This window comes from Chelonoidis abingdonii, chromosome 22, assembly GCF_003597395.2.
Source record: "Chelonoidis abingdonii isolate Lonesome George chromosome 22, CheloAbing_2.0, whole genome shotgun sequence".
NCBI classification, from domain to species: Eukaryota; Metazoa; Chordata; order Testudines; family Testudinidae; genus Chelonoidis; species Chelonoidis abingdonii.
In genome coordinates this window covers 19,241,315-19,254,437 of record NC_133790.1, presented here as the reverse complement: position 1 = coordinate 19,254,437, position 13,123 = coordinate 19,241,315, and the positions used below count along the sequence as shown (strand labels likewise).

Here is a 13,123-nt window from a genome sequence, read left to right as displayed (position 1 = left end):
ATTAAACATTGAAGAGGCGATGGAATGGTTATGGATAGGCTCATGGCCACCCGGGGTGGGGGTGGGTGGGCAAGTGGGGCCATTTGCCCCAGGCTGCGCAGGGACCCCCATGAGAATATAGTATTCTATAGCATTGCAACTTTTTTTTTTTTTAAATGGAAGGAGCCCCCGAAATTGCTTTGCCCCAGGGCCCCCTGAATCCTCTGGGGAGCCCTGGGTAGGCTTCCTAGAGTTCTGTGGTTCAGTCAATCTCGTGTGTTAGAAAACAGGCAGGCACACAGAATGTTGCAAAAAGTAATGTGGATGGATGTACAGATGTGACAACAAACAGGTAACTCAAGTCACCCAAATTCCCTCTGATTGTAACAAGATGCAAGGAGACCAGAACATATCCCCAATCCAGAAGTACTAGTTCATATTAACTCTAATCCTAGAGATTCATCCATTCGTGCCAAACCAAGATAAAGGCAGTTGCATAAAGCCCATAATCAGACGTTATGAAAATATCTGTATTACAGAGCAAGAATCCTCCCTCTCTCCCCTCCTCCCTGTCCTTTCTCTGACATTTTCGGCCTGTTTGCCAAAGCCTGGAACAGTAATTTTGAAACATGCTCTCACTTTGGAGTCAGCTCTCTGTTTACCACTTGCTGATGCTCATTTTAAGCGATTAATAGCAACTAGCCATCTCACTTGTAAAACACTTCCACAGTCTGAGAATTGGTCTTTATTCTGCTCGCTTGAACATGGGAATTACTTGTGCCTACTCACGAAGTCTTGAATCTCAATTCCAACTAACCGGCAATTAACTGCCCATTTTTAAAAATCACACACGAGTGAGTTTAAACCCTTAAAAACCCTTTAAGATTAAAGAGCCATTGTTTGACCTTTGAACTTTGCCAATCAAAAAGTTAAGTTAACAATTCAAGAAATGGCTTTCTAAGACCATCTGATTGTATGAGAGGTTATCACGAGTATCAAGGCTGGTGATATCATGTTAGCAAGGGTGTATTTCTAATATACACGCACATATTAGGCACCTGCAAGAGAATGGCTAGATACATGAATGTCCCTTTGCAATTATAAACACTCAGCTTGCACCCACTTTCCATGAGAACTGTGCACTCTAATTGGGCATCTTCACACATGCAGTTGTATGCAAGCATTTGTCCAAGTCAGGCCCTACCAATGCAACTTCATTAAATGATCATCATAAAACATTTATACCACGGGAGTGTCTGGAGGCCAAAGCGGTCAGAGTCGCATCGTGCTAGGTGCTGTACAAATGTATAAAATGACCATCCTGAGCAAACACAGATGTTACTCTGGTTCATCTGGAGCCTTGAGATGGACAGGTGCAAAAACACCCATTAGGTGAACTGTGCAATGAGCATAGCAAACCTCCCTCTCCCCCACCATCTTGATTTGGTATCATTTTACTTATCAAAACAGGTGACCCCCAATGGCAAATAAAAGCCCAGGTGCTTAGATACCTGACTCATCTGCAGGTTAAAGGGGTTCCTAACAATCTTTACAGCTGGACAGAAGTCTGAGGAAAACAATTTAACATATGGTCTCTACCAGTAGCAAGGGAGGGCTCTTAGGAACTGACTTGTGGTGAACGGCCTATGCTGCCATGACTGCTTACTTAGAGAGAGCACAGTGTCCTATGGATAAGCAGTGGTGGAGCCAGACAGAGGGTTGGGGGACACAATGGTGCCACCTTCAATTATACCCACTGGCCTGCTAATTTTACGTGTTACCATACCTGCATATCATCAGTAAACTAACACAGTAGTGGAGCAACTATTCAATGAGTGCCCTCCTCCTCGCGCCCCCCCCCCCCCCCGGGGGGGCACACCCCCCCCGCCCCCCCCCCCCCCCCGAGATGGCATCAACCACCTGCCCTGGCACCACAACTCTAATCCTGGCCTGGCGCAGAGCGGAGGCCCCCGGAGGGAGGGGAAGGGTGGAGAAGAGAGAACGCTGGAGAATGAGTTTGCCCCACACCTGGAAGCAGCAGCTCCTGTCCTGCAGGGCTGAGTCTGGTTCCTTGCTCTGGGTGTTGCAAGCTGGTGCATGGGGTCGCAGTACCATTCAGGCTTGGCCAGGCCATCCCTCCATCAGGATGATGGGGTGGCTGAGCCAAACTTGAGAGAGTGGCATTACAATACAGCCACACCACCTGACCCTGCGTGTCACATCACAATGCCCAGAGCAGGGAGACAGGCCCTGACAGCGCTTGGCTGTTGTGACTGCTGGAAAACCACCTCTCCTGGCTTCATTTCCACCCGAATCGCTTTGGGAACCTTTCCTTTCCAAAAGGGAAGGGGATGCACTCACTCTGGGGCCTGCAATGGAATTACTGTATGGTGTTCCAGCTGCACCCACATCCCCCCAGGACCCTGTCAGGCCAGTCAATCCTACCCGCCCACCCAGGAACAGAACCCATTCCCCATTCTTCTCAAACACTGAGATGTAGAGGAAGAGTTGCAGAGTCAGAGCGAATCCAACACCCTAGGAGCTTATTGCTGACTTGCATCGAGCGGGGCTGGTGTCATGATGAGTGGACAACTCGCTACTTCTCCCAGCACATTGATCAGAGACTTCCCAGCTCCTCCTCCAAAGGAGGAGCCCACCACAAACTTCCTTTTAAGGGGGGTGCTGTGGACTTAGACCTCAGTCTTGCAATGGGATTATCTAGCATCTTAAGCCTGTACAGTGCCCCAATGACTTCACTGGGGGTCCACTCAAGCAGAGGGGTCTCTCCTGAGATAGGAGGCCCTCAGCCTCAGGAGCATTTCCAGGAGCTCTCCCTCTCCGCCAAGGGGAGGGTTTCCCTGAAACCAGCGGAGCCCCAAGCTCAGCGGCTCACAGCTGAACTCTCCAAACCTTCTGACAGCAAATCTGTTTCTAAACCAACAAGGTGTGGTTACATTGTTCACAGTTTCCTGACTCTTTTATTCTTGGGCAGAGGCCATTGCTCTGTAATTGAGCTGAGTTGTGACTGGGCTAATCTCTCTGAAGAATAGGGAGGGCTTATTGGCACTGTTGTCTCCCATGAGCACAGTGACTGACATGCCCGGAATCGGCACTTGCTCCACCTCCCTGACAGCTTTGCATGCGTGTGGGGGGGGGGTTCCCCTTTGCAGTGGGGGGAGGGGGAGTTGTGCATCACCACAAAACGCTGCATTAACCATTCACCTCTGCAGGCTTCTGTTTAAATCCCACTAGGCTGACCAGACAGCAAGTGTGAAAAATCAGGACAGTGAGTGGAGGGGTAATAGGAGCCTATATAGGAAAAAGCCCCCAAATATCGGGACTGTCCCTATAAAAATCAGGACATCTGGTCACCCTAAATCCCAAAGACTGACAGGTCCAGCCTCCAGGCAGATCATATTCCCTGCCCAAGGCCTGGCACAGTTCTGGTCTCTGCTCATCAGACCACTGGGACTGCGACAGAAGAGGGACCACTGCAAGGCATGAATGAGGTGTGAGACCCCCACCAACAACCATATTTATTCCATCACACCTGCCCCCGCTAACATCACCCACGCCAGGTCAGATCACACACCCAGCGCACCCGTCATCACACAGGTTTGCTCAGAAATACCCACAGCGCCAGGACCAGCTGGGCTTCAGCGCTGTTCCCTCTGCTCCCGTTCTGGTGTGCCCAAGGAACGGAAAAGGACTTGGCTGACAGTGTAAGTTCATTGTGGGGTATAAGGGAAGAAAGCAGCAGCGGCTCTTTACTTCCAGTTGGGGGACGAACTAAAGTCTCCTCTCCACCCTGACACTTCTATCCAGCGAACCACAAATGTAGCTTCCCTCATAGGAACTCAGCACACAAATCCCTCCCACCCTCACCCAGACTTGGACACACTGGTCAAAATACTGTGCAGGCTGAGGATCACACAGCTCCTGTAGGCTTCATGGGGGCCAGAGGGAGAGAATCACACCCCATCTTTCTAATATTTACCCCCCTTGTTAACACCTATATGCCCCTCAGAATCCAGGTGGCACAGGAATGGACACGTCAGTCTCTGTTTGCACCTAATTTGATGCATTTGGAATCAGAAGCAACTGTAGCAAACTCCTCACAACAATTCCCCTCCACGTCGAGTGCATTTCTTCCTTCTCTCACACTGTTCCCCACATTCACTTCATTTGGGGGAAGGGGAGAGACAGCGTTTGCCCAAACTGCCTGTTCCACATTTGACAACGTCCGTGTCAACATAGGAACCGTGTGTGAGAACCCAGCTGCTATCCCACTGAATGCCATTCACCAGCTCTGCAGAGACCATGGATGGGCTAGGGAGGGGAGGAGCGGTCGGGAGGGTGGGTCTTGGGAAAGAAGGCAGGTTGTGGGGAGGAGGATTTCCACAGTTGAGTGGGGCAGGCTGGAATATCAGGTTTCAGCAGCGGGACCCAAAAGTAGCAGGTAGCATTGGTGGGGGATGATTCTGAACTCCTGGCCAGGCTCCCTGGATACCCAGAGGCATTCCACACCATATGAAAGGTGAACTTCCTTGAGTAGCTCTTCAATATGGCGCTAAGCCTATGCCTCACTGCTCCCCATAGCCTCACACACACACACCCAGAGGGGAGCAGCTAGTGGAAGTGCCCTTGACTTATTCTAGCTATGGGCCCTACCACCATCCGTGCCTTTGTCACTCCAGGCAGCCCCACATCTGATTGTGAGGACACATTCACCTCCACCCTCCAGAGATTCCAACTCTCAGCCCAGCCACCTGGAGAATTTGCAGCATCTGCCTGCTGCAGCCCTTTATGTGGCCACGGGAGTGGAATGCTGCTTCTCCGCCCTTGGGCACACACACCATTCAGCATAAACCTGCAGATTGCAACCAGGAGCTTCTGGCTTGGGACCTATTCTTGCCTTTTGAACTCTGGAGCATCCTGGGCCTTCTCGTGGTGCCCAGACCTGACATTCTCAGTATTTATCTCACTCTGGATCAGCTGCCTTCCATGCCAATTGAACAGCACCAGGCTGTCCTTCGTGGGAAGAGCATGACTGACCACCACAAAGCACGGCATGAAGGACACATTAGGGTTCAAATGCTCATGGCCCAAGAAGACAGCAACGTGGATGTGGCCAGGGTTGGGTTTTTTAAATTTGTTTGGAACATGAAACATTTGAGTCAGCTGGAGCCCTCATCCTGGGGCTGTCAGCCACCTGGTCAATCTGTCACGTTGGAGCATCTAACTGGTGGCTCCTTAGACATTAGACATTCCCCAACCACAGGGCCTGCCTGCCTCCAGCAGACCTTCTACCATCTTTGGTCCCACCCAAGCCAACTGCAAAGTGAGCTCAGGCTCTTTATACAGCTGTGAAACATGGAGAGAGAATAAGCATCATCAAGAGCAAGTGATGTCACAGAAGGAGGAACAGACAGAAAGAACTTCTAATTGCCGGCAGCTCTTCAGACCTGCAGCACAAGTTTCACTTTGCAGCAGGTCGTCCCTGTGTTTGTTCTCATTTCCACAGTGGGGAGATGAGGATCCCCCTTCCCAGCGGCTGGCACATTGCAGACATCTGTTCTTGCCTTCAGGCACTGCTCCAGAGCAAGAAATCCTCGCTCAGCTCTCGCTATGCAAGTGGGCTTGGGAGAAAGGAAGAGGTAGGGGACGTTCACATTGCAGTCATTTAGGATGTTATCTTATTTATTGATGCTAGAGCTTTCCGCTTCCTAGTTCATTCTTCAGTTAAGCCAGGGAGACTGCAACAAGTGTCCTGACATCTGTGCACCATGAAGTAGCGTGCCAGTGGGTCTGCACCGCCAAGAAACATCTGTAGGGGCCCGTCTCAGAGCCTCGGTCAACTGACTTGGGCTTGCACTATGGGACTAAAAAGAACAGGGTAGGCTCAGGCTAGAGCTTGGGCTTCAAAGCCAGTGAGGGGGGAAGTTCTCAGACCCCAGGCTCCAGTTTATTTTGGCAGATGGAAGGACGAGGGGAGGGAAGAGTATTCAGTAGAGCAATGCTTTGATGAATGGAATTCAATGTGGTTAGCTGCAGAATTAAAACAGAACTCAAAACACATCACCACCACCTCTGAGTTTAAGAGAACAATACATCTCTAATCCCCAGATAAAACTTTTCATTTGGTAAACTGTTTAGATTTAGAACTATTTGCCTATAAATATTTACATTTAATAACTGGGCCACACTATTTGCGGCACATACACCCAACTGCATCCTTTCCTCATTTGTTTTTTAAAAAACCTTTTGAATGCTTCCTGATGCTCTGAAACCTATTCTGAGACAGACTGTTTTCTTCCCATTTTCACGGATCAGATCTTTAACCCATTATCTGCTAACAGCTTGAAACGTGTACTCGGTGGGACTGAGATTCAGCAGGACATTCAGACGTGCACGCACTTCGGAGCTTGCGTGCCTGTTTGTTTATTGTGTGCATCTTCTAGATTAATACATAGCCTTACATCAACAGACAGACTAATGTATTGTCATAATACGTGGATCTCATGCAATGGATTGTATTTTCCTAATAAAAACAAAGTTATTTGTTATATTTAAATGATACAAAAGTAAGGTGGAAATCAGAAAAAAAAACGAGTAATACTTTTTGTAAAACCCAGGATTTTTTCAGTAAAAATCAGTTTAAACTAAAAACGAAAGGGCTTAGGGATATTCCAAAGAGCAACGTAAAAACCGTGCATGGAAGAATTGCTCCTAGTCATTACACATGCAAATGCAGAACTGTGGACTAGCAACTCCATATAGAAAGTGATTCAAGAACCCGTCCAGCATGTCAAAGGCAAAAAGGTAAAGACGAGGTCCCAATTTAGTGGAGGTCAATGTAATCCATTGTGAATCCCCTCAGCATTAGGAGTGGTGTCCTCTCTGTAAACTCCAGGGCTCTGGGAAACCTATGAAAAGAAACATCTGCGTATGAGTACAGCCAAACCCTCAACGTCTGGACTCTAGACCTGTGCCAACAACAACATGTTGCCGTCATTGTGAGTGACCTTTCCTTAAGAGCCCAAACAAGCAGCATTCCAAGCACCGAAAGGCCCCAGCAAGCAGCTGTCTCGGTTTGGCAAAGACGATGTTATGGTTTCATGTGGGAACCGTCCTACCCAAACAAAGTCTGGAACTGCTAAAGAGATAAGGGACAAAGAATGGAGGATCAGGCCAAAGGAACTGGATGGAGCTGTTCTGGATGTATACTGTCAGAGCAGGAACCCAATCCTCCTGTAACAGGTGCTATCCATGGCTACAGGCTACCACTGGGCATGTCAGCCAATCTGGGACACAGCACCCAAAACGCTACAGCAGTTCACAAATGAAGACAACTTGCTGGATGGAGTAAACTTGTGCTGGTCAATATCCTCCAAGAGCCTGGCTTCATATTAGACCAGATAAAGACAAGACCAAAATGCGTGAACGGCATTGAGAGGTTATCCCATCCCTGCCTTCTGCAGGGCTGCTGGCACCTTCTTCTGAGGCAGTTGGTGCTGGCTACAGTCAGTGATCAGATACCAGGCTGGGTGGGTTGCTGGTCTGCTCCAATCTAGCAAGTCCCATGTTCTTGTTCACTTCAGATAAACACCCGGAAGCCTGGTGCTTCTCCCAATTTCTGTAGTTTGGAAAATGTAACACAGTGTCCTGACAAAAGGCTCTCTTGTAAGATTTCCAGGACATCATTGTCCTGATCAAGATTCTCAGAGTCATGGGTTTTCTGGCCAAAAGCAGAAAGACCAGAGGCAGCCACAGAAATGGCGCGGGGGGCGCTTTTCCTATTCTCCACATCCACTCACCGTGCAGTGCACCCTCCCCCAGTCTGTCACAGACACTGACCAATTCTGCTCTTCAACAGTCAATTGTCAAGACCAATTGATTCTCCTGAAGCTTGTGCCTCAGTCACCCCCAGTTCCTCATCCAACTGCCCTTCAGCAGACACCACCGGGAGTGACACCTGGCAGCTAGCAAGGTCTCGACGCCCACAACGGAGTGCCAAAGAGCCCAGATCACCCAGATACCCACAGCAAAGCCTCAAATGAGTTACAAAAGCAGAGCCCTTACCTCCATGAGACAACATCACCACAGCCCCTAGGACACAAACTCTACATGGTGCTGAGGCAACAAGAGGCAAGAGCCAGATTTTTTTAAATAGGCAGCAATGCCCAAGGTGCATTTGAGGCTATATGGCTCTAAGAGAGTCTCATTCCGACCAAGGAAAACCAGCAGATTCTGGAGTTAAGCCTGGAAGACTGCGCTGACATTCCAGTTTTAACGCACACCATTAGCTCCCTTTCCTTCCCCTAAACCACACACCATGCGTTAATCCCACTGTTCTCCCAGCTAGGCTGCTCACAAGACATGCAACTCTGAGCATACAGCTCCCTTGGTACTTGTAGCTACGCGGTCTTACAGTATGCACACACAGGTGTGTGAAATCAGACCCAGAGCTGCACTCCTGTACAGGACAGACACAGGAAGGCAAGGCACAGTTCATCTTATTGCAGGAATCTGTGGAGTGATACATGTTCTCCTCACGGGAACGGATTGCCCTTCCCCATTCGCTTGACTGCAGATGGGGCTGTTTGAGAGTGGGAGTGGAAAATGAAACAAGGGATTCTTCTGCAACGTGGTGCTGTCTCCCACCAGTCCAGGGCACTGCTGCGTGAAGGCTCTGGCTGCATTACAGAACTGCTGGGTTTTCAAGATGATGTGGTCTCATCTCCTTCATTAGGATGACAGGCAGGAGGGTCCAGTGGTTGGGGAGCTAGCCATGGACTCTGGAGACATGGAGGATTCTACCACAGACTTGCAGTGTGACCCTGGGCAAGTCACTTCATCTCTTGGGGTCACATTTTCAAAAGCACCTCAATTACTAAGTCCAATTTTCAAAAGTGGTTTAGGCTCCTAGGTCACTCAGTCACTTCTCAAGTTTTACCCTATGTGCCTCTAATCTGGAGAGAACAGCACTTCCTACATCACCAGGGCAAGGGGAGGATAAGCACACAGGCAGATTGTGGTGGCTAAGCGAATACTTTACACAGATTCAGGTACCCCAACACTACAATGCACGTGCATGCTCACCATACGTGTTACACACACAGATGCATCTATGCTATAACGGGAATGTTAGCACCTATCACCAAAGAGCTGCTGGCAGGTGCAGGCTACTCTGCTCAATCCAGGACTTCAAAAAAAAAACAAACCTAGAGTCTCTCCTGCTCTTTGGTTACAACACCAAGAAAGCCATTGGCCAGTTCAGTCATTGAAAAGGTCACAGAGAAAGACTATTGTTGGTGAGTCTCTGACAAGAGAAAATAGCTTGAACTTCAGCCCCAGATAGATCTTTTCAAACCCCCAACAATAGCCTCATCCTGCAGTTCAGTTTAGAATCCCACTGTGCTTAATTCAATGAACACAAAAAGTTCCCGCACCCCCGTTCATTCATTCTCTTTCCCTCACACAGTCTCATTGATCTCCACTCTGCTCTCATGCCAGTGTGAGGCCATTGACTCCGATGCAGAATTAGTCCTGGTTTACACCGGAGTGAGTGAAGAATCAAAGCATCTCTCTTCCTCCAACACATCTACAAGGACAGAGCAGCCGCCCAGGCTGTCACCTTCCTGGGGCTGGGTTCTGCTGCCCTTACTCCTGTGAGCAAACCAACGGGGCGCTACTTACATGAGAAAGGGCAGCAGGTCACACCTCCGGCTATGCCAGCACGTATCTAACAGGTTTAGGGTTAAGACTCTGGTCCCTGCTATCCAAGGTGTTGCTATTTAACCATGATCTTGGCAGCCTTCAAACTGGTGTAACGAGCCTGAGACATTCTCTCTCCCTGCCCCAAATCCCTCTCAAGTCTCCTGGACACTGTGCAACATTGTCACCTGTGCTCAGGGTCCATCCGTCCTCAGGTCAACAGAACAGTGCCATCAAATGCAGCCAGAACCCCCAGGGAGTTCCTCTCACCCCAGCCCCAGAGACGCCCCACTACAGTGGGACCTGCTCAGAGTGAGCTGGGATAGAGGGCAGTCTCCAAGTCCCGATATATTTCATTGCACCAAGTCCAGTTCCAGCTAGAGTCAGCCTCAGCTCAGCCTCGGGCTTGGGGGAATGCAGCCTCGGGCTTGGGGGAGCACTGCTGTATGTGCCACGAGTGTCTATCCGAACCGTCACCCCAGCAAGAGACCCCAGAACTTTCTATCTCCCCCGGCCTTTCCTAATAGGCAGATTCTTCACCTGGCCTTTACCCGCACCTCCTGCCTTGGGCCACACCACATCTCCCACCAGCGCCCGGGGACAGACTGTCACCATCGGGGGCACAAGCCCAGGCCCTAACTCTGAAAGCTGGACCCTCTCGTTCACACCTGCTAGTGTCCCCGTCGGATCTGTTCAGCAGAGCCCAGGAGACATCGCCTTGGGGGGGCGCAGACACCAAGCCGCTGCCCGGTGACTCCCCCACGGCCCTAGGCACGAAGAAGAGAGGAATGAGGGGCACGGCCGGCTCCAGTGGGAGCGGAGCTACCGACTTCAGCCGGCGGCAGGATCGGGCCCACAGGAAGCCGACGCCCGGCAGAAACAGCTGGCAAAAAAGGGCTGGGAAGCCCCACTGAAAAACCGGCTCCCTTTACCCCCCGCCTCCGCAATGTGCACAGCGCGGTGCTGCTAACAGGGCTGCCAGCCCAGCCCGGCTGAACCCGAACTAGCCCGTCCAGGGACCGGCCTCGCAGCTCCCCACTGCGGAGCCGTTCGCCCCCCAGCTCCGGCGGAGTCACTCCAGAGTCACTCCGGATCCCCTCCCAGCCCGGCACTCACCCGCTCGCTGGCACACGCCGGGGTAATCCTCGCAGCAGTCGCCCGTCTTCTCGCAGTGAGTGTCGCAGTAGCAGGGGGCCCGGGGCCCGCTGAGGTCGGCGCACGCGTTATTGCGCCCGGGGCAGCAGCGGGGGCTCCCCCGCCGGCCACAGCCCGCCTCTGCCCCCCGCAGGTGCCCGGCCGCCAGGAGCCAGCCCCAGCAGAGCAGCCAGCAGCCCGGGCCACGCCAGCGCTGCCCCTCCATGCCCACCCCGCGGGCGCTCAGCGCTGCCCGCGGCCGCCCGTCCCAGAGGGAATGGCGACCACCGCCGGCCGCCGCATGCTGGGCCGCTAGCCCGGCCGGCTCAGCCCGTTATGTGACAACGCTCTCGCGCTCTGGACTGGCCTTTATAGGAGCAACGCGATCCCCCGGCGCCAGCCCCCGCGCTGCCCGCCCTTGCCGGCATCAAGGGAAACACTTTCTCCCCTACCTGCCACAAGCCCAGGGCGAAGGTTGCTCCCGGGTCTTTAAGCCAGCACGGCCCCCACCTTGCACAGGTCTGCCGGGGCAGGAGCTCGCCTCTGACTCACGGCCTCTGAGCCAGGGAGCAAAGGAATTAATTAAAAAAGGGGGGGAGGGGAAGAAGCCAGTCAGTGGCTAAGGCCTGGTCTGCCCTAAAACAGGTAAGCCAGTGCCATGGCTGAGGGCTGTGAAAAATCGACTGCCCTAAGTGAGGCATTTAAGGCCACTGAGTGGCTGGTGCAGACAGCAGTTGGAAACAGAAGAATTCTTCCCTCCCTCATACATTGGCTGAAGTGGGTATTCACCCAGGAAAGCTCATGCTCCAATACCTCTGTTAGTCTATAACAGGAGTAGGCAACTTATAGCACCTGTGCCGAAGGCGGCACACGAGTTGATTTTCAGTGGCACTCACACTGCCTGGGCCCTGGCCACTGCTCCGGGGAGGGCTCTCCACTTTAATTTAAATTTTAAATGAAGCTTCTTAAACATTTTAAAAACCTTATTTACTTTACATACAACAATAGTTTAGTTCTATATTATAGACTTATAGAAAGAGACCTTCTAAAAAACATTAAAATGTATTTCTGGCACGCGAAACCTTAAATCAGAGTGAATAAATGAAGACTCAGCACAGCACTTCTGAAAGGTTGCCGACCCCAGCTCTACAAGGTGCCACAGGATGCTTTGCTGCTTTTACAGATCCAGACTAACACGGCTCCCCCTCTGATACCTCCCTCCAGCCAGGAGCGGCGCCAGGGTTTTTGGAGCCCTAGGCAGGTGTCCTTCCGCGCTCCTGGTCTTCAGGGCACTTCAGCGGTGGGTCCTGGAGCAAGTGAAGGACCTGCCGCAGAATTGCCGCTGAAGACCCGGAGCGCAGAAGGACCCCCCACTGCCAAATTGCCACCCCCCCAAATTCTGGCACCCTAGACGATTACCTAGGTCACCTAAATGGAAGCGCCAATCCTGCCTCCAGCTAGTCACTGCCTCATGGGGAGGTGGATTTCCTACATCCCAGAGAAACCTCTCCCATCACTGTAGGAAGTATCGACACTGAATCACTACAGGTGCAGCGTTTCAAGTGCAGAGGTCACATGAGAATAAACAACTTTGGCCCACACTTTCAAAACTAGGTACCTAAAATAATCAGTTCCTAAATCCATAAGTCCCTGAATAAACTGGCCCAGATTTCCCAGGTGTTGAGCATTTGCACCCCTCCTTGGCTTCAATTGGATTTGGAGGGCTGAGCACTTCAGAAAATCAAGCCGCTTTCACTGAGGTGCCTAAATATGGAGCTAGGAGCCCATTGTTTGACACCCAAGCTTGACTGTTTTGGCCAGTAAGGAGGCTTTGCTCACATATTTTCCATAAAACTAGGCCAATGAGATAACAAAGGTGGGTGATAAAGGTAACTGCAGGGATGTAATGTACAATTTTGTAAGGTGTTTGCATGCTATTCGGATTTAAAAATGCCTGCTATGCACTATTAATCAAGCACTCATTCAATGGATTAAGACTGACTGACTGACTGACCTCAAAACATAGTTGTCAATGGGGAATCATCATTGAATGGGGGTGTTTCTATTGGGGTTCCTCAGGGACTGGTACTAGGCCCACCACTATTCAACATTTTAATCAGTGACCTGGAAGTAAATATAAAATCACTGCTGATAAAGTTTGTGGATGATAAATGTTACCAGAATGGTAAAAAATGACAGGCAGTTATACAAAGCAATCTGAGTCACTTGGTAAGCCAGCCCCATTCAGACAAAATGTGATTTAATACAGCCAAAGGCCTGGCTCAGGGCCATT

The 13,123-nt window shown here is 50.9% G+C and overlaps 1 protein-coding gene across 1 annotated transcript in view; it reads right to left on the bottom strand.

The window, feature by feature from the left end:
- The window catches only part of LOC116815933 (somatomedin-B and thrombospondin type-1 domain-containing protein-like), a 35,015-nt gene extending 23,959 nt beyond the window's left edge, over window positions 1-11,056 (bottom strand). The window contains exon 1 of the mRNA XM_032764734.1: window positions 10,813-11,056. Within this exon, the coding sequence (XP_032620625.1) occupies window positions 10,813-11,056 (244 nt within the window). The remainder of the gene's footprint in view (window positions 1-10,812) is intronic.
- Between the last annotated feature and the right edge of the window lie 2,067 nt (window positions 11,057-13,123).